Source organism: Spinacia oleracea, chromosome 2, assembly GCF_020520425.1.
Source record: "Spinacia oleracea cultivar Varoflay chromosome 2, BTI_SOV_V1, whole genome shotgun sequence".
NCBI lineage: Eukaryota > Viridiplantae > Streptophyta > Magnoliopsida > Caryophyllales > Amaranthaceae > Spinacia > Spinacia oleracea.
In genome coordinates this window covers 107,404,791-107,426,096 of record NC_079488.1, presented here as the reverse complement: position 1 = coordinate 107,426,096, position 21,306 = coordinate 107,404,791, and the positions used below count along the sequence as shown (strand labels likewise).

The 21,306-nt window shown below is 39.0% G+C and overlaps 2 protein-coding genes and 1 long non-coding RNA gene across 4 annotated transcripts; 2 read left to right on the top strand and 1 right to left on the bottom strand.

Moving 5' to 3' along the window:
- The first annotated feature begins 3,411 nt into the window (after positions 1–3,411).
- On the top strand, positions 3,412–6,649 carry LOC110786491 (pyridoxine/pyridoxamine 5'-phosphate oxidase 2). Its single transcript, XM_021991047.2, has 7 exons — positions 3,412–3,634; positions 3,744–3,793; positions 3,881–3,938; positions 5,242–5,274; positions 5,384–5,479; positions 6,125–6,292; positions 6,375–6,649. Exons 1-7 carry the CDS (start codon positions 3,548–3,550, stop codon positions 6,474–6,476), a joined length of 594 nt encoding a protein of 197 aa, XP_021846739.2. The 5' UTR covers positions 3,412–3,547; the 3' UTR covers positions 6,477–6,649.
- Positions 6,650–7,732: 1,083 nt separating this feature from the next.
- LOC110786480 (laccase-6) lies at positions 7,733–10,774 on the bottom strand. The gene is made up of 6 exons (XM_021991040.2): positions 10,545–10,774; positions 9,874–10,025; positions 9,525–9,769; positions 9,281–9,409; positions 8,142–9,086; positions 7,733–8,038 (listed from the first exon to the last, which is right to left on the bottom strand). The coding sequence occupies exons 1-6, from the start codon at positions 10,659–10,661 to the stop codon at positions 7,908–7,910; spliced, it is 1,719 nt and encodes a 572-aa protein (XP_021846732.2). The 5' UTR covers positions 10,662–10,774; the 3' UTR covers positions 7,733–7,907.
- Positions 9,023–11,612, top strand: LOC130468085 (uncharacterized). 2 transcript variants are annotated; one of them, XR_008928485.1, is made up of 2 exons: positions 9,023–9,159; positions 11,297–11,612. It is a non-coding gene; the product is annotated as an uncharacterized lncRNA (long non-coding RNA). The 2 variants fall into 2 exon arrangements; XR_008928486.1 differs by lacking the exon at positions 9,023–9,159 and adding an exon at positions 9,168–9,417.
- Positions 11,613–21,306: the final 9,694 nt, after the last annotated feature.

The window sequence follows — 21,306 nt, the reverse complement described above, 5'->3', positions numbered from 1 at the left end:
GCATCTTAGGGGGGTTTTAATCGTTTTAGGAATTAGATTCTCAAATTCGTTTGTTTTGATAATTTTTTGATGTGCTACGTCGTCAAATTTAAAAAATATATATCTCTACTGTGTGTTGAGATTTCTCTGTTTTTTTTTATTTAAACAAGACAAATTACGTTTATTATAATGTTTTCACTTTTATCAAAATTTTGATATTGGGAATTTGAGAAATATTTAATGTCCCAATGGAAAAGTGTGAGAGATTAAATGACTCAATGAATTTAATTGGTTAACAAAATTATTGGGCACAAATTTTGATAGAGTATTATGAAATTTATGTGATAATATAAAAGGAAATGTAAAAAACATTTTGAAGCACCCAAAAAAAACGTAAAAAACAAAAAGAGACGGAGGGAGTAGATTTTAGTACCTAATTAATTATCTACGTGGCACTCGATTTTTTTAATTCAAAAATAAGTTAAAAATCTTGTTTTTTTATTGTTCGAAACCATCGGATTTCTTATGTAGCGCCTTAATATTTCAGCAAATATGTCACCTTTCAGCAAATATGCCTCCTACATCGTATTAGAAAGCCCAACTAGTCTAATATCCTCATGGTCTCCGCGTTATCCTTCTTTGGAATTAGAGTGATATACGAATCATTAATAGTAGAAGGAATACTCCCCTTTTCAAAACATTAAGCACAAAACTTGGTTAAGGAACCACATAAGTAATTCCAATACTTTTGGTAAAAGACAAGTTGGATTCCATCTGGACCCGGACCTTTTATCGGGTCCATTTGAAACAGATTATACCTAATTTCATCCAAAGTTATCGGTCTACCTAAGTCCTTGCAATCCAAGTCCGAAACCATAACAGAATTAGTGAAATTGGCACATCGATAATTACCAGACAGAGTAGTAGTAAAAATGTCATTAAAATAATGCACCGCTAACTCCTTTAACTCCTGATTGTCAGTAATCCAATCCCCGGAATCATTTTGTAAGGTTAAATTATTTCCCCTACTCTTCCTAATTTTCGCCAAAATATGGAAATACCTAGTGTTATAGTCCCCATACTTTCTCCAATTTAAGCATGCTTTTTGTGCCCAAACCAGTCTTTCCTTTTTTTAGAATGCTATTTAATTCAAATAACAACTCTTTCTCCAAATTGAATAAAAAATGAGAATGTCTATTCGCCAAAGCACGTTGAATACCATTTATCCTCGCTATTAATTGTTTTTTCTGCTTATTAAGATTACCAAACACATTACTCCAAAATTTAATATTAGCTAGAAACATCTCCCTTCCCTTCAAGAAATGATGATTAGCGAAATCCCAATTATTCGTAAAAAGCTCCTCAAAATTAGGATGTTCCATCCAAACCTCCGTACATCTAAAAGGAAAAGGGTCATTAATCCTAGGATTATCAACAATAATATAAATAGGTTAATGATCAGAGTGAGTTCGTGGCAAGTGGTGTACCTTAGTATGAGGGGAGACATCCATCCATTTTGTGTTCGCCAGAGCACGATCAAGTCTTTCTCGAATCATATCCACCCCTTGTCGTGCATTTGTCTAGGTGAACGAAGCTCCTGAAAATCTCAAATCCACTAGCCCCGTTGTATCCACAAAATCGTTAAAGTCCCGACATTGTTTGTGCGACAAGGCCGACCACCCTGCTTCTCCGATTGAGATGTGACCTCATTGATCCCCTATCATTAGCAAAGGCATTTCAGGAGGAGGGAGATTGTCGCGCAAACTTCACCACATACTATGCCTAGAAGTCGGAACGCTAGGAGCATGGATTCCCGTAATTAACACTTCAAGTTTGACATTTTGAAAGTGGAACAAGCCATGAAATTGATTTACTCCTGCCGAATACAACACCAAATCCACTGTACGCTTCCAAAAGAGCCAAATTCCCCCACGCTTTTCCATTGGCTGAATCACCCTAAAAACATGAAACTTAAGCTGAACATTACCTCCCTTGCTCTGTGATTTTCTGATTTCGTCTCCAATAAAACAAATATATCAGGATGTTGCGAAAAAAGTTACAAAAACATATCCCGAATAAAGTTTGACTTAGAGGTAAAATAAATAACCTTAAGCCATTTTTTAAAACAAAATTACAAGTTTTCAATTAATTAATATTAAATTGAATAGCCGGTATCTAGGACATTCCGGTTTCGATTTTGGCTATGGTTCACGAGATTGCAATCGGTACCCTGTGTTGCTCAGCGCGTACTAAGTATACAATAAATACAAATTAAATCATTTCCGTTTTGATACTGACATAGAAGTAGTGTATCGTTATTCGACGCCCGCCCACGCTAAAATCGCCCTACTGTTTATAGCGAAAGTACAGAACTACCCTTATATTTTTTTACCCCTCCCTTTCATTTTTTTACCCTTCTCACCTCACCTTTCCCTCACCTCTCTCCCATCCCCCCCTCCCCACCGATCTGGCTGCCGGAAAATCGTCGGAAAAATGAAATTCAGGCGAGAATTTTTTTTACCCCTTTTATAATTCGCCGGAAAACTGATATTCATACCTGTTTCTTCATAATTCGCCGGAAAACTGAAATTCTGGAAAACGTTATTATCTTCATAATTCGTGTGAGAGTTGCGGCGGTGTTTATAGTCGAGGAAGTTGTCCCGGAAAATCACTCCCGGAAAGCTCGTAAGCTTCAATGGAGGAGGTAAAAATGGTGTTTTTTTTTATTCATTTCTGGCGCACAAGATTTGCACCGTTCACATGTACCTGGCGCACGGAATTTGCGCCAGTTCCATGGACCTGGCGCACGGAATTTGCGCCAGTTCCATGGACCTGGCGCACGGAATTTGCGCCAGTTCCATGAACCTGGCGCAAAATCTGTGCGCCAGGTCCATGGAACTGGCGCAAATTCCGTGCGCCAGGTCCATGGAACATATGCAAATTTCGTGCGCCAGGTAAGGATCAGAGATGGGGCGGCGGAGATGGGGCGGCGTTGAGGGCGGCGGAGATGTTTATAGCCGGCAGGAGGAAGAGAGGGAGAGAGCAGAGAAGGAGAAGGCTCATGAAGGAGGGGGGGTGAATTTGAATTTAAAGGGTAGAATCGTACTTTAACGTAATAAATTAGGGCGTTATTAACGGAACAGGGCGTCGAATAAAAATCCCCTAGAAGTATTCTACTCCCTCCGTCTCTTTTTGTTTTTTACGTTTGGTATTTTGCACGCGTTTTAACGACTAATTAATGTGCATTGAGATTTTTCTAAGTTTTTTATATAAACGAGAAAAATTACGTTTATTTATAAAGTTTTCACTTTTATCAAAATTCTGATATTGGAAAAATGAGAAAAAGTTAGAAAAAAAAAGAGACGGGGGAGTATATTGGTACTAAAAATATTTTGTATTTAAATCATATGTTCGTGTTATATAATACAAGCCACTCGAGGTTTGCCCGTGAATGCAACAACAAAAGTAGAGTGTACCATCAATGCAACAACCAAAGTAGAAGAACAAGGAAAACAACAGTTGAGTTGAAAGCCTGAGAAAGAAAATCAGGCGTCCGCGTGTGCAAGAGATGAACACAGCAACTCCATGGAAGCAGCTTCTTCTTCATGCTTTGGAATCCAATACCCATGTCAAGCATTCTTCATTTTTCCAACTTGTATACTTTCCTACCCTTTTAATTTATCACTTTTACATTTTTATTTCCCACAATTGCAGTTTTTTAAAATGAAATTTCCTGAAATTTGACTGTTTGTACAATTGGGTAGGCGACTGTCGGAGCTAATGGGAAACCTGCTAATCGAACTGTAGTTTTCAGGTATTCTTTTCCCTATATTTTTTTCAATTGTTGTAAAAATTGGGTAATTTGTTTATTAAAAGTTGGTATTTATGGGATGATGAATAGGGGATTTCAAGAAGAGACTGATAAAATCCAGATCAACACTGATTGTCGGACAGAGAAGGTATTCTTAATCTATAAAATAAATTGAATTTTATATTGTAATTGCTGGAAATTAGTCAATGATGAACATATAATGTTAGAATTATTGCAGGAGAAAATTGTTTGAGGTTGCAATTGATTAGAAATTCAGATGGTTAATTGAATCGGATAACGAAACAATTATTTATTTATTTTGGGAAGGTTGATTGATGATAAAGGGTTTGTTACTTGTTACTCGTACAATATAATTGACTTGTTTTAGTTGTTTTTTTTTAAAAAAAATCTGTGCTTCTCGGGAATGATATTGTTGAGAGTGGGATTTGAACACGCCCTATCGGACCAGAACCTTAATCTGGCGCCTTAGACCAACTTGGCCACCTCAACTTTGTGCTACCCAAAACAATCATTGAACTAAGTCTGCTTATGTGAGAAAGAATAAAATAATCCTTCACCATTTCCAGAATTAAATTAAAAGAAGCAGTGCATGAAGTCATGTAATGTATTTGTTGAATAATGCCCATGTGGTGGTATTAGTCTATTGGATGATGCATAAAGATCAATTTTTGTATTAAAGTATGGGCAAGAGCTTCTTCGCCGTAATGCAATCCGCTTATGAACTCAGCTTCATTGGTACAGTAACTGATTATCAAGCTGTTAAAACATTATTGTATTGTTTTTAACATTAATTTATTCATAGAGTATACTATTGTTCAGAGTTGAGTGACCACTTCTATTTGACATGAATGTTCTTCATAGTTCCTTTTGTCATTTTTATCTGTAATCTGCATTGTTCAAGCTGTAATGTTTTTAATATAAGTAGAAGTGCTATTGATTCCATGACTTTCTAAGAAAGGCTGTTCAAGGTTGCACCTTTTTCTATATTATGTTACAGTAATAACTTTTGAAGAAGAGGTATATCAATTTGGCGATGTTACTTGTCATTAGCAATTTGATGGTCTGGTATTGTAGGAGGACAAATTATTGCTTGACTAATCCGGAGTATGATTTTTACAAGTGAGAGAGGCAAAGCCTGTGTAGAATTTTAAGATTGCATTGAATGCTTTGCTGAATCAACTGACTTTAAGAACAATAAAAGAAACCCTTTAATCACCTATATTATCTAGTTTAAGCAGTACATACTATTTTTTTACAGAAATAAAAAATGTTTAATTTCATTGATGTGCTGAAAGTGGTTTGTATCTTACAGATGTCTTGGTCTTAAATTGCCTTTATTAACCAAATTTGTCAAGGGGGTTTACTTTCTTGGGTAAACCTCTTGCCAAAGTATTTTTTCCATCATTTTGATTTTGTTGCCCTTTGTGCAGATTGAAGATCTCAAGTATTGCCCATTTTCTGAGGTAAGCGGTTTACCTCCTTTTGGAACAGTTGATATATTGGTTTTGGATTCTGAAAGTTCAACTAAATTCCATGTATGACCATTTGAGCTCATTTCTGCCATCTTCCTAGATATGTTGGTATTTTACTGACTCCTGGGAGCAGTTCAGAATAAATGGAAGAATTGATATTATTGACGGATCAAATTCTGATACCATTAAACTCCAGGTGAACATCTTCCTATTACATGTATATATTAATGATTTGTTAATTCCTTGTGGCACGCAATGAATATCCCTACTCGTGAGATATTCAATGAAGTTTTTTTTTGGTCAAACTAAGTCTAGGTTATTAGGTTGGAATTTAATACTAGTTAATCAAACTTTGTTACATACTTGATTTCCTTATAATGTATTCCTTTTCTCTTACTTAATTGTGGCATTCAAATGATGTTTGGCCGCACTTGAATCATGGTGGCTTCGTGAATAATTCACATGTGTATCTATTAGCAATTATGCTACCTGCTGACCAATTTGAAGGTGTTGTGATGCCTTTAAATTGCAGGAAGTTGTTGAGCTTTGCCAATTCCAAGGATGGGTTATTATGTGGCATATGCTTGTTGCTATTGCAATTGGTAGTTCTTGCTTTGTCATTTGTGCTATAGACACAATTTTTTGTATCTGTGGCCAGTTCTTAGCAATCACCATTAATCAATTTTCCTTCTGTACAAGTTTCTGTTGTCATCTCTTACTCTGCCTGTAGCAAGTCCATTGAAAATTTAAGATCAGCATTGTAGAGAAATCCGTAGTTTTAATTGGGTGCACCTGTATTTTACACTGTTAACTTCACTTATTATTCAATAATATAATGCAGCAAAGGGAGCAATCGTGGTTTGCTAGTTCATTGAAATCGAGATTGCAGTATATGGGTCCTGATCCTGGTATTCCCTCCATTACTGAAGAATCATCAGAGGTTTTCAGTTTAGATCCACTTGCAGGCCCAGTTAATGCATTTTGCCTGCTGGTTCTAGATCCTGATCAGGTCTGGCTGGATTTACAGTTACTAGAGTAATGGCAAGCTTATCCTAATTTTGTCTCACATTCCCCTTTCATTTCTAATGCAGGTGGATTACTTGAACTTGAAAACTAACACGAGGTTAGCCTATAGGTGTAGCAGAAATTTGAATGGACAGAAAAGCTGGACTCCGGAGAGAATAAATCCATAGTCTCTTCTTTTCTTATTGTATGAATATTATTAATGATGTCATTAGTACATTTGTTAATTCAAGGCTTAGAAGCGCTCCTTGGATTTAATCACATTTTGAGTCATGTAAGAACTCAATCGAAATCAATACATTATGGATGAATATAATAAGTTCCCACAGGTAACTCTTATGCAGTTATGCGTCCTAATTATTAACTTATGAAATACCTTTTTTCATTATCTGTGGCTTTTGATCCTCTGTTTTTTTGTTCCTTGAAAATTACACACTGCAATTTCCCTTTCATTAAGTTACCCTAATCCTAAATGACTTTAATCTCCTCTAATCGTGTTCTGCTTCACAACCTTCTCTAAATTGTTATGTCCAAAAGTTTATGATGAGCCGGCATTTCATCATTCGTTTCCTCATGGCATTTATTCATTGTGTCTGCGCCTAAACCGGTGTTTTTCAAAAGCATCATACTGTTCATGGTACTTATTTGTGTAGGACTGTAGCAGTAAACTTGTAGACTTGTAGTGCGACGATGAAGTATTATTTTTACATGGTACTTGTGTAGAAATGCATCTGTACACTTGGGAGGACATCTTGATGTGGGTTGTGTTTATTTAATCGTTAACTTGATATGTTATTTTTCAAGACAGGGATAGAAACGTTCACCTTGATATTTAGCTATTGCGTGAATTTATGGAATGAATCGCGGAATGCAGACTAAGTTGATGCAATGACGATAGATTCCTGAAGTCTTCAACAACCTCATAAGGTAATCATCAGTCCATACACATTCTACTTTCAGGTCTGAATTAATGGTATTAAGTCCTTTGCAAAGTTCGTGCACTGTTTTTTCCTTTTAGGGCGCCGTTAAAACATTAGGCTTGTTGTTACCATCTAGTGTAATGGTTCTTGGATCTGATTTTGCTTTACTCTTCTGTTTTATGTCATTGAAAGACTGTGACAGATCTAACTTTAAAATCTGACTAGTAAGTAGTAACTTATGGAGTATGTTCATTTCGATACAACATTGCTTTTAACTGATGAACTGCTGGAACTCCTCTTAAGTGTACAAGCATAGATTGGAGATTGGTTATAAATGTTCTCAGCTTTGGAAACAGAAATATCCTACTAAAATCATTAGGACTATCTTTGTTAGTAGGCAAAATTCTCTGGAATAATTGAATTAATTTTCGATTCGTCAAATCTTTTTAAATATGGTCTCTATCATCCCAACAAATGTTCAATTTCACCCCCCCCCCCCCCAAAAAAAAAGAAAAGAAAAAAGAACTGAAAACATGCTGGTATTTAGACTATTTACCATTAGTCCTGGATCTACGTTCTTAAGTAAATCCAGACCACCCCCTTTTCTTGAAAAAGGAAAAAGGAGAAGGAAACTGTAGAGAAAGGTCTTTAGTTTTTAGTAAGAGAAGTCTTCTTTTCGTCTTAGCATCTTGGTCGATCAGTTGGAGGACGAGGTAATGCCTCTAACTTTCCTTGACCATTCTTCACTATGAGCACCACCGATAGACCCCAAGACAAATGCACTTCCATGTGACAATGCATGAACCATACCCCTAACAGAAGCAGTTCAGTAAAATCATTATTGAAAATAAAAAATAAGTAGCAACCCCTGGATTCGACTTGCATTAAATTGGTAAGAGAAACATGTGAATATACCTGGATTATCTGCAACGAATCGAATTGCTGCCCACCCACCTGACGGCACTCCTATGGTGTTCAGGTAAGGTGGATCTACTAAGTTGAAGGATGCAGCTTGAGGGCTGTAATTTCCTGCACCATATCCGACCACATAAAAGCTGTGACCATGAAGATGAATCGGGTGGTTTTCTGTGGTCACGGTCCCTGTGTCCTGTAGGATTATCTGCACTCTGGACCCGTATTCAATGACCTTGGTTCTGGTCCCAATAATGGATTGAGTGTCATGTGGGATGTCATTAGGGGCCTGATTAACAAAATCATAGACTTTTTGTGGGAAGTCTGGAAAGTCCTCTGTATAATGGCCATTGATCTTCTCGTAGTATGCCTCGAGAAGTGAGATATTTGGCTTTATGAAGCTCACATTGTTCATTGAGGCTGCCATCACGCCTCCGTTGATTCCCTTGCAATTTTGTGAGGGTGTCCGTGAGGTGCATTTCTGTACGTTTATTCCAATAGTGATGAAAAGGGGGGTGTCGATCTCCCTTGGGACATTCACAGGTCCCAAGCTGCGGAGGCCATCCATAACAGTATTAATGACCAAGGTATCGTTGAAGCTTGGCAATTGGGCATAAGATAAAGGAAAGTTATTTGAAGAATAACCAGAGTATTGGAAGTAAGCAATGGAGGAAATGTTTTGGAAGGTGACATTCCTAGCAGACATGTAAGGACCCACAGATATGGAATATTTGCCTGGCTGCTGATTAGTTGTTACGAGAGCATTAATGGTTTGACCAGGACCAAGCATCACTTGGCTCACGGTTAATGGCTTTGTGTATGCTCCATCAGCTTCAACTATTGTAAGATTGTGCTTGGCAATGGCAAAAAACTGCTCCATGTTGAGGGCTGCATTGATTATCCTCAGTAGATAGGTCTTCCCTGGGAGAACATCTAGTTTATATGTGTCTGTAATAAGCAATACAAACGAGGTTATGAGAGATTGGACAGGATGACTTCCATAAATCACCCCAGGAAACCAGTAAGTATTCATCCTTTTTATGCTTGATCATTTCCATGGTTTGGTCCTTTTAACTAGGGTGAGTACAAACTAAGAAAATCAACAATATATCACTCTAAGAGCTTACTAGTAATCTCATTACCATTATTTGAGCAATTGTAGTTGGGTCCTGGATGACCGTTAATGGTGAATGCGTCTGTTGGTGGAGGACTACCACCACTTGATAGAACATCATGCTCAAGTTGCACAAGGTCCTTCAGCCAATATTCTCCTGTGTAGGTAGGTATATAAGTATATTTACCAAACATTTCTTGATCTCTAGTTTTAGAGTCCAGATAAGCAGTAAGCAAAAGAAGCTTGCAGAGTCAGTGAAGAAAATATTTTACCAAGAATTATGATATGTTCTGCATATGGGGGCTTGAAAGGGTAGGGCACCCCAGTCTTGGGATATGCAACAATGGCACCATACACAGTACCTCGAAGCCAAGAGGAGTGAGCATGCCATAGAAGGGTGCCTTTTTGCTTTACCATTGTGAACTTGTAGGTGAAGGTTTTCCCTGGTTGGATTGGGCATTGGGTTATGTAGGAAGGACCATCATACCAGCAGGAGAGCTTCTGACGAACGCCATGCCTGAGAAATTAAAAAAAAAAATTAGGTTTGGTTTGCTCATTACATTTCTTTGTTCACTACAATTACATATAAAGAGGACCAGGGTGTTAATAGTTAATACATACCAGTGTATTGTGATGTCGTAGGGGGAGTCATTGGTAACTTTGACAGCCACTTTGTCATCTTCTCGGGCATAAAGGACTGGTCCTGGGTACATGCCGTTGACAGTGACTATGTCCTTCGTGTTGCACAGCTTTGTGATCCTGGTCATTTGCACCTAATTTGTCATGACATATATCATTCAGTCAAATCATATCTTTTGGGTTTTCTTTTCTACCTTTTCGATCAGGTTACTCAGACTGGGCTAAAACTGTCAGACATGGGTCATGTCCAGGTGTGAACTCGGACAATTTATGAAAAATGAAGTGTTATGTGTCTAATCTCATGTTAGCGTATCGAGACTGATGGAAGTTATTGGGAATTCGAGTTCTACTTGTAGCAGGAAAGTTTATTTATTAGTTTCCGCTTACCATAAGTCTTATGCTATTAGGTTTCCTTTGTTTTCAGTGTGTTAGTACTTAGTTGTTTCCTATTGGTATTAGGAATATTATTTCCTATTTTCTAGCATTAGCATTTAGTTAAATCAGGTTGATTTATTGATTCCCTCAAGGTTTATCACAAGTATGTGAAGTGAAATGAAGAATAATAACAGTATATGATGAGCTAAGAGAAGAAAATGCAATTTGCTTGATAAAGTTTTCATAAAAGAAAACAAAAGAAAGACAAAGAGAGAAACCTTAAAGTCATAGAATTGGGTAGATCTTTGACTTGACCTTCTTGCTAAGATAGGTAGAACCTGTGCTTGTAATATCAAGACGAGCCATACTGTAATAGAAGCAACTGAATTTCCCATTCTAGGTAGACTGATCCTTAATAATTAGTGGAATTCAGCTTGTTACAGTTGAGGGGGAAGGATTTTATAGCAAAGAGAGATAGTTGGACATCCTTTTTATTGTGTGTGTTCCTGGTTGTTTTGTTCAGCTGCCATGATGTGCAACATGGATGTGTGATAATAAGTTGTTTGGAGCATGAGCATACAAGATTTGATTAATGTGGGGAAAGTTTTAGCTTTTGACCTATCATTACCTTTACCCCAATTTTTTTTCCCTTTTTTTCTTGATTTCATGTTGCACCTTGAGGAAGCAACCTCTCTTTCACTACTGGTTTTCACTTATGTTTTTTGTTATGGGCCAGTCAAGCTACTTTTGGATAGTTTTTTGTTAAGATAGAATTGCCATCATGGTAATCACATTAGATTGGATCCTAAATTTGATTAATACACGCTTACATTTTATATACGTAGTAGAAGTAGTAGTAGATTATTACAGTTGTTCGTGTTGCATTGTTGTAGTGTAATCATAGTTAATGCTTATAATATTAGGAATCGTATGATGTTCTCTTAACTCAAAGTCAAGTATACTTAACGTATTATTAAACTCGTTAAAGTCATGTAATGATTTGAGAGGCATGTTTTATTTTTTCCCCCAGGTGTTTCCTTCTGATGGCTTGGTGATTGGTGAAGCTCGACAGGGGCACTCCTTTGCTTAGTGACGGAGGTGTTGGCTTTTAGATTCATTTCCATGAACGAAAGAAAGGTACGCGAAACGGAAAAAGTCACCCTAAAAATTGTTAAAAAGTAAATTTCATAGGAATGGTTCAGCCATGTTCTTGCAGGGAATTCTTAATGGTCAATTGTTTTTGTTCTTATTATTCATTCTAACCTTGTTGATAGAACTTGGATACAGACGTTTACCTCTTTGGGTTAATTGTTTTTTGGTGTGAAATGGAGGAAGGGTTTTAGTGATTCATGTGTCTATGGAAAATTTATTTGATTATTACTTCTAATCTGAATCTCCTGGAATACATTTTTGGGTTGATGATATGAAATTATACATCTACATTAATTTTCCCCAAAGAACGTTGTCACGATTACTAAAATTAATACCTAGTCCTCTGAAATGATTTTTAGCTGTACTTTCCTAGGTCTTGCTAAAATAAAATGTGACAAAATTATGCTCGTGAGGGTAAAGATGGCCGTGGTCCGGGCTTCGGGACGGGTCCATGCCAGGCCCACTATGCATGGTGTCGGGCATGGTCAAGCGGTCGTGCCTAAGCCTAATTTTACTAAATTTAGCGTGCTTTGTCGAGTCGTGCGGTGCCTTGTCATGCTTTTTTCGTGCCGGGCCTCAGGCCGGCCCCGCCCACAACCATCTTTACTCGGGAGTGGGCATTTTAAAAAAAGTTTAGCTTTGATATAGGATCATTGTCAATAGTTGCTTTAAGTTAATACTGCTGCTAATATTTTCATCCCTATCAGATCGACTAGACGAGAACCATTAATATGCTGTTAAACTTGGTCATTTTATGGGTGAAGTATATATTTGGTATGTAGTTAGATTACCAGCAGATAAGTTGGGATGTAATGATCATATCAGAGAGTAGTGTATTTACTGAATTTCATGGGATTTCTGTATGTGAATGCTAAACAACATAATCGTGGAGTAGTCAATGGTCGGAATAACGCAAGGTAAAAACAACAGTACTCATAGCAGATCGATCAAGGCAGAAAGGAGCATAATGCTTATTGCTTAAGTTGATTGGAGAGAGAAGTTTGGCCGGGCTTTTGCATAACACAAAGGCTTCTGCACGCCTTTCCCCACTCCATTTTTATGTTATTTTTTTAGCCTTGTATGTCTTTTTGGACATGTCTGTTTTCATTGCTTACAATTGTGGCATTCTTCTAGACTACTCATTTCATCTTTCTAATTATTAATTCTTTTTCTAAAATAGGCCTTTTCTTTTTTTTGTTTTTATTAAAGTAGAAAGTATGTTTCATTGTGTTCCGGGGTTGAAACGATGGAAGGAGCGTCCTTGATGTCTTGAGTTCCGATCACGTACGGTGCCTGCAAGATGAACTCCGGGCCAAGGGGGGGGTCTCCGAGGCGGAGCCTCCGACGCTCAAGTCAGTACAATTGATGTATAAAATGAGGTGTTTAGGGGAGAGAGAGTAGGGTGGCTTCTCTAGGGTTAGAGAATGGCCCCTTTACCTTGCCCTTTGAGGGGTATATATAGTGCCTTTGTTGGGCCTTTGAGGCCTTGTAAGGGATATTGGGCTTGAGTGGATTTTATTGGCTTTTAGGTTAAAATGGTGGGCCCATTTTAACACCCCAACAAATGCCCCCCAGACCCAATTCTATTTGAAAAATGGGTTGGGTTTTGATTTTGATCACTTCCAAGTGAAAGTCGATTTCAGCTCAGAATTTTAACCTCGGCTCGGATTGTAACATCGGTTCGAGTTGTAATCTCGGCTCGGGTTTTACCTTCGGATTTTTGTCCTTCGGATTTTTACCTTCGGCTCGGTTTTGTCCTTCGGATTTTTACCTTCGGCTCGGTTTTGTCCTTCGGATTTTTACCTTCGGCTCGGTTTTGTCCTTCGGATTTTTACCTTCGGCTCGGTTTTATCCTTCGGTTTTTTACCTTCGGCTCGGTTTTATCCTTCGGATTTTTACCTTCGGCTCGGTTTTATCCTTCGGATTTTTACCTTCGGCTCGGTTTTGTCCTTCGGATTTTTACCTTCGGCTCGGTTTTATCCTTCGGATTTTTACCTTCGGCTCGGTTTTATCCTTCGGATTTTTACCTTCGGCTCGGTTTTATCCTTCGAATTTTTACCTTCGGCTCGGTTTTATCCTTCGGATTTTTACCTTCGGCTCGGTTTTATCCTTCGGATTTTTACCTTCGGCTCGGTTTTATCCTTCGAATTTTTACCTTCGGCTCGGTTTTATCCTTCGGATTTTTACCTTCGGCTCGGTTTTGTCCTTCGGATTTTTACCTTCGGCTCGGTTTTGTCCTTCGGATTTTTACCTTCGGCTCGGTTTTATCCTTCGGATTTTTACCTTCGGATTTTACCTTCAGCTCGGACTGTAACATCGATTCGAGTTGTAATCTCGGAGCGATTTTTCACCTCGCTCTTCAAATCCGGAGATCTGTTTAAGAACGTGCTTCTAAAATCGGCTCGGATTGTAACATCGGTTCGAGTTGTAATCTCGGAGCGATTTCTTTACTTCGGCTCGGATTGTAACGTCGATTCGAGTTGTAATCTCGGAGCGATTTTTAACCTCGCTCTTCAAATCCGAAGATCTATTTAAGAACGTGCTTCTAAAATCGGCTCGGATTGTAACATCGGTTCGAGTTGTAATCTCGGAGCAGTTTCTTTACCTCGGCTCGGATTGTAACGTCGATTCGAGTTGTAATCTCGGAGCGATTTTTAACCTCGTTCTTCAAATCCGGAGATCTGTTCAAGAACGTGCTTCTAAAATCGGCTCGGATTGTAACATCGGTTCGAGTTGTAATCTCGGAGCGGCTTTTTTCCTTCGACTCGGATTGTAACATCGATTCGAGTTGTAATCTTTGAGCGATTTTTAACCTCGTTCTTCAAATCCGGAGATCTGTTTAAGAACGTGCTTCTAAAATCGGCTCGGATTGTAACATCTGTTCGAGTTGTAATCTCGGAGCGGTTTTTTTACTTCGGCTCGGATTGTAACGTCGATTCGAGTTGTAATCTCGGAGCGATTTTTAACCTCGCTCTTCAAATCCGAAGATCTATTTAAGAACGTGCTTCTAAAATCGGCTCGGATTGTAACATCGGTTCGAGTTGTAATCTCGGAGCGGTTTCTTTACCTCGGCTCGGATTGTAACGTCGATTCGAGTTGTAATCTCGGAGCGATTTTTAACCTCGTTCTTCAAATCCGGAGATCTGTTCAAGAACGTGCTTCTAAAATCGGCTCGGATTGTAACATCGGTTCGAGTTGTAATCTCGGAGCGATTTCTTTACTTCGGCTCGGATTGTAACGTCGATTCGAGTTGTAATCTCGGAGCGATTTTTAACCTCGCTCTTCAAATCCGAAGATCTATTTAAGAACGTGCTTCTAAAATCGGCTCGGATTGTAACATCGGTTCGAGTTGTAATCTCGGAGCGGTTTCTTTACCTCGGCTCGGATTGTAACGTCGATTCGAGTTGTAATCTCGGAGCGATTTTTAACCTCGTTCTTCAAATCCGGAGATCTGTTCAAGAACGTGCTTCTAAAATCGGCTCGGATTGTAACATCGGTTCGAGTTGTAATCTCGGAGCGGTTTCTTTACCTCGGCTCGGATTGTAACGTCGATTCGAGTTGTAATCTCGGAGCGATTTTTAACCTCGTTCTTCAAATCCGGAGATCTGTTCAAGAACGTGCTTCTAAAATCGGCTCGGATTGTAACATCGGTTCGAGTTGTAATCTCGGAGCGATTTCTTTACTTCGGCTCGGATTGTAACGTCGATTCGAGTTGTAATCTCGGAGCGATTTTTAACCTCGCTCTTCAAATCCGAAGATCTGTTCAAGAACGTGCTTCTAAAATCGGCTCGGATTGTAACATCGGTTCGAGTTGTAATCTCGGAGCGATTTCTTTACTTCGGCTCGGATTGTAACGTCGATTCGAGTTGTAATCTCGGAGCGATTTTTAACCTCGCTCTTCAAATCCGAAGATCTGTTCAAGAACGTGCTTCTAAAATCGGCTCGGATTGTAACATCGGTTCGAGTTGTAATCTCGGAGCGGCTTTTTACCTTCGGATTTTTAAGTTCGGCTCGGTTTTATCCTTCGGATTTTTACCTTCGGCTCGGATTTATCCTTCGGATTTTTACCTTCGGCTCGGTTTTATCCTTCGGATTTTTACCTTCGGATCGGTTTTATCCTTCGGATTTTTACCTTCGGCTCGGTTTTATCCTTCGGATTTTTACCTTCGGAAGTGATGTAGTGCCATCATGCCAATGTATGCTGTTGTTACCAATCGTGCAAGGTGATTGTGGGCTCAGTTGAGTCTGAGTTGTGGAAACTTGCTTTATTTCCAAATTCATAACTTTCACGCGTGAGCTGTTACTGGCTCCAAAAATCTGTACTCAAGCAAAATGAATCCTCTTTATTCTGAAAATGAGTTTGCAGATCTGGGAGAGTGGGAAAGCATCTTTACTTGGCCTTGAGGCTACTGGGCCACCAAAATGTAGTAACGATCTGTAGCAACAATTTGTAGCAACATTATTTGTCACCACACTACCCATTATAACGTAATTTGTTGACAAACAGTAATTTTTGGTCGGCTATTTCAGATTTCCGGCCATTTTTGCGGTTGAACATAATAGTATGAAAATGTGGATTTTCATGGGTTATTGCTCTCGATCCCCACAGACGGCGCCAAATTTGTTCCGGGGTTGAAACGATGGAAGGAGCGTCCTTGATGTCTTGAGTTCCGATCACGTACGGTGCCTGCAAGATGAACTCCGGGCCAAGGGGGGGGTCTCCGAGGCGGAGCCTCCGACGCTCAAGTCAGTACAATTGATGTATAAAATGAGGTGTTTAGGGGAGAGAGAGTAGGGTGGCTTCTCTAGGGTTAGAGAATGGCCCCTTTACCTTGCCCTTTGAGGGGTATATATAGTGCCTTTGTTGGGCCTTTGAGGCCTTGTAAGGGATATTGGGCTTGAGTGGATTTTATTGGCTTTTAGGTTAAAATGGTGGGCCCATTTTAACACCCCAACACATTGTAAAAGAAACATTTATACATTGGACCAGTTTTGCATAGTGCGGGGAACGAGTTGTGTTGATCGGTCATGTTCCTGTTTAGTCTCGTCTTGGTAACAAAATTTATCAAAACTATGTAAAAGCTATAAAGTAAGATAGTTGCATAATACGAAAAGTTTCAGGTTGGTTTTGCATCTTGTCGTGTTGACTTTGTGTTTTCTTAAAGTAATTTCATGTTCCTGTCGTGTCAATTTTGGTCGTGTTGTTTCGTGCCAGAGACTCCCGACCCTAATATTGGACCAATGTTATAGAGTTTAATATATTTCTTATACTCGGGATTTTGATACAGAATGATAGATGCTCATACTCCCTCCGTCTCGGAATACTTGACCTGTTTTCCTTATCGGGCGGTCCTTTAATACTTGACCTGTTTCTAAAAATGGAAATATTCTAACAATATTATATTATTTCTCACTCCACCCCTATTAACCCACCTACCCCTACTCCATACAAAAAATAATTAAAAATTCAACCCCTACTCTCCCCCAACCCCACCTCTTAACCCACCTCCCACTAACTACATTAAAATAATACCCCACTATCAACTACACTACCTATTAAATTAAATAAGTCAATTCAAGTTCCTTAAACTCTGTGCCAGTCAAACCGGGTCGAGTATTCCGGGACGGGGAGAGTAACTTCTTATGGACTTTAAAAGTGTACTGTGGTATGGATGTACGGTATGTACCACAGTATGGCCAACTGTTTATACATGATGGTTGATATCGTGCTTTGACTTTGGTTAGGCCCAGTCTGACCTGTTTGTATCTTAAGCGAACAAATTAATTTGAAGTACATACAGACCCAACAAAGCCCAGCCCAGTCTGGACCGTTTAATTCTAGCCTGGTTTGCCTGTCAAAATGCAGGTAGGCCCAGCCTGTTCGATTGTGGCCCGGCCCTAACCCATCCGTGTTGGTTATTAATCTTATTATTGTTCCTCTAATCAACGTCTATGATATGCTTGCTGCCTGGCAAACTCAAACAAGCATAGTATCAATAGAGCAGATTTTTTACCCTAATTAAACATTTTCTGTATATAATTTTCTCGTTGATTCCGTAATCAGTATTAAGTCATTCTATTCATCAGTATTAAGTGATACTTCTTATAACAGCTCTTGCGTAACGATGACAGAATGATGACAGCAGGTCTTGGTTATTTTACTGTTTCTATTCTCTTTGTTTCCCCTATTTTGCTCAAGCAATGGACCAAGTTACCAGAAATTGTTACTGCAAAAACTAAATTCCTCTGTTCAAACTCGAAACTGATCTTCTTTCGAAAAGCATTAAATAGTTAGTTCTGAATAAGAACAAATCATAAACCAGACTGTTAAATGTTATTACGTAACTGCTGCATGCCTGCATTTGAATTCAGACTTCAGTCCAACCAAAAACCCCAGAATATCTCCAGCATAAATACACTTACTTACTCAATACTCCCATTGAAAATACCTACTTAGAAAACGAAAAAGGAAATAAAACCGCAAACCAAAATTCCGAGTCATATATATGGCAAGTAGCTCAACTGAAAGCAGAACTCGAAAGGAGAAGCGTTTCAAGATGATACGAGCAAGGCTGTACATAATCTGCCGTTGTGTGTTGATGCTAGTTTGTGGGAACGAACACAAAGGCTGAATTGAATTAGCAGCTATGGTAAAGTAAAGTAGCATTTATAGAATTATATATATGGGTTATGGTTCTAATTCTAGTAGAATTTATTAGTAACTAATTAATCTGAAGATGAATGTAAAATTGTAAATACTAGAATGAAGAACAAAGCAATGCAGTTAACTTGATAGAATCTACTCCCTTCTATATGTCAGAAAAATATCCTCTATGTTGTTGTCAGTACACTCACTGATAAAGTGTTCTGCATCCCCCCATCCCTTGTAAATGATAAATTGATAAGCATAACTTCGATGCAACTAGGGTTAACCTTCATAGATCATTAGCAAGCTAGAATTCCAACATGCATCATTTTGTACAAAGGATCATTGCACATTTGCACTGTGTTTACTGATTTACTCCATATGGACTCTTGGGCTACTCAATAGGCTTATTCTGTTCTGTTCACCTTATTTTATTAAGATATACGAAGTATAAGATACCATAAGGGTCAATAAGTGAAATTTAGGTGAACGGAACCGACCTAACAACATTAAGCATACTTAGAGCTGGTAATTTCAACTGAATCCGATTGATATCCATCCGATCCAGATTATATGGACGAAAATCCGAAAATAAGCGGACAGTTGACGGATGATGGATGGATCGGATGATGAGTGGATCGGATATGGATGAAGGTGCATCCAACCCACCACCCGATCCATCAACCTAGTACATTAGTTGTATGATTTAATTATACTAGACATAAGTGCAACACAAAATATTGCGTTCCCTTATTAGGATAACATAAAGATGAATATATTTCACCCGAATCACCCGTGGACGATGAATGGGTCGGATGTGGATGAAGAATTTTACGGATGATGGATGGGTTGGATGACGGATAAAATGTCATGGATGGATGCGGATTGAGTTTCATCCGATCCAAACCCGATCCATTGCCAACCCCGGCATACTCCATGATTAGCAAATCCAATAATTAATTCTGCCCTTATAAAGCAAAAATTGCAGATTCTGAGGGCAAGAACCGCTACTATAATTCAAGTTATTCAAAGCCCAATACTCGTATAAAAAAATATTACAAAAATTAAAATTCACATAATCCGTATTAAGAATTTGATGAAATTCAGCAACAATTGCAAATTTGCATGCAAATTACTCCGTAATAAACATCACCTGGATACTCCGTATAACACACACAAAATATTTGAATTTTGTAATTGATTAACATTTAACAGTGCTAATTTGCTCTACAAAAATATTGTTAATGAAAGATGAAACCCTAATTCAGAAGAGAGAGAAAATTGAATCAAACGACAGAAGAAGGACGATGGCTTGAGGTGTGAGATTGGTGATTCTGAGTGGTGGAGGCAGTGACGCGCCGGTGTCCGGCCTTATCGTCGTTGGTGGCGCCGTCGTCCATGTCGGAGGTGCTAACATTAATGCAAGAGAAACGTTCGAGTGAAGCAAAGAATGCTGTTCCTAACCATGATACGAAACTGCACTTTTCCATGTTTCTTCTCTTTTCTTCTTTTTCTGTGGATCGATATACTCTGCTAAACGATGCTCTGCTTCTCAAAAAGACTTTTTATAGAGTAATACGGAGTAATGGATATAATCCTAATCCTACTCCTAGTCCTAACCTTATTAAAAGTGGAATAATATAATTTTTGTTTGGGCAATTGATAAAGCAAAATTAATCCATTAGGTCAGGGCATTACTCCTCCCAAAAAAAAAGAACTTGTAATCTATGAAGACTCCTTGTTACTCCGTATAATCTATACTGAATTACTGGCTATGGAGTACATTGAATAAAATATAAATTTGGTAAATTTGGATATGTATGACCAATTGACCATCAACAAGTCCACTAGGAAGCAGGCTCAACAAAAAAATTATAATCTGTTTATAGCGGAAGTTATGTAAAGACATGTCTTACTAATTAAGTTTGAGCGTCTTAGACTTTGAGTAATTTCACTTTGAGTATATGTTCCGGTGTTGTAAAGATGGAAATAATGGGCTTCGAATGAAGGCCATTTCGTATGTGTTGAAGATCTTGCTTGCTTGAATAAGTCGAGTCCGAATTCACCTGCACAAGAGCAAAGTCACTAGCCTCGGGGGTGTTTCCGAGGAAAGCCCCTCCGATGCCTAAGTAAGAACGATGCTCGTATTCTAGAGAGAAGTTCTCTAGAAGAGTAGTCTTAAGGCGATAAATTGGACGTACCTTGAGGTGTGAGCCTTGGTGGCCTATTTATAGTGTTTGCATAATAAATGCCCATAGGTCATTTATTGCTATTGGGCCTTGGGCCTTAATGGATGGCTGAATAGCCATAGTGGTAGGTTTGATGCTGTTGTTTAGAGCCATTGGGCTTTGGACTTAGTGGCCCAATTGAATATCAATTGGGAGCCCAAACAACATGCCCCCCAGACCCGGTCCATTTAGAATTAAATGGGTGGGTTTCCAGCTGTCAGAAGTCCAAAAGTTCCCTCTTTTTTTTTGAAAAGGGATGATTTGCATTGATGACAAGTGTTGGGACTTGTATTGTGTCGTGGAGATCGTGGGTTTGAAAAGAAGTTGATGCACCTCTTTTTTTCTATAAATACTGGGCGCTTAGCTCTCTTCAAACTTTTACTTTCTCTCTCTTTCAAACACACTTCCTCTCTTTTTCTGGCGATCGCAGTTTTCGAGTTTCTTCAGATCTACGAAATTCAGTCAGCTCTAGACTTCGGGAACTTGTGTCGTTCGCTTTGTCGGCGAATTCTGCTTCGGAAAAAGGTAACTTGTTTATGAATTTTCCTTACTTTTTCGTTCTTTCCTCTACTCCTCAATCTAAACCCTAGACCGAGGATTCGCGACCATGGCAAAGAATAAGGGCAAAAGTAAGTTCGTCGTTGGCTCCTCTAGTGAGAGGGAGGATGTGCCTTCGGGAAGGGTACAAAAGACTTCAAGGGGTTGGCCTTCGGAGAGGCCGGTGGAGAAACGTTCGACTGGTTGGGACGCTTCCAAAGATGGTGCTGTTGGCGGGTCTGGTGTGTCTGAACGTGCTACTTCTGGTAAGAAAGCTGGTTCTTCGGGTGTACGCCGTCCTTACCCTGAGTTTCCAGTTCATTGGACTGAAGCTGATCCGAAGGGCAAGTATGCCCCGATCTTGCATGAGACCACCAAGATCGATGGTCCGTTGGAGAAATCGGTCAGTGGTGACTGGTTAGTGGAGGCGAAGCTGGGGAACTACCATCGGAGGGCCGATGAGCTATACGGAATCCA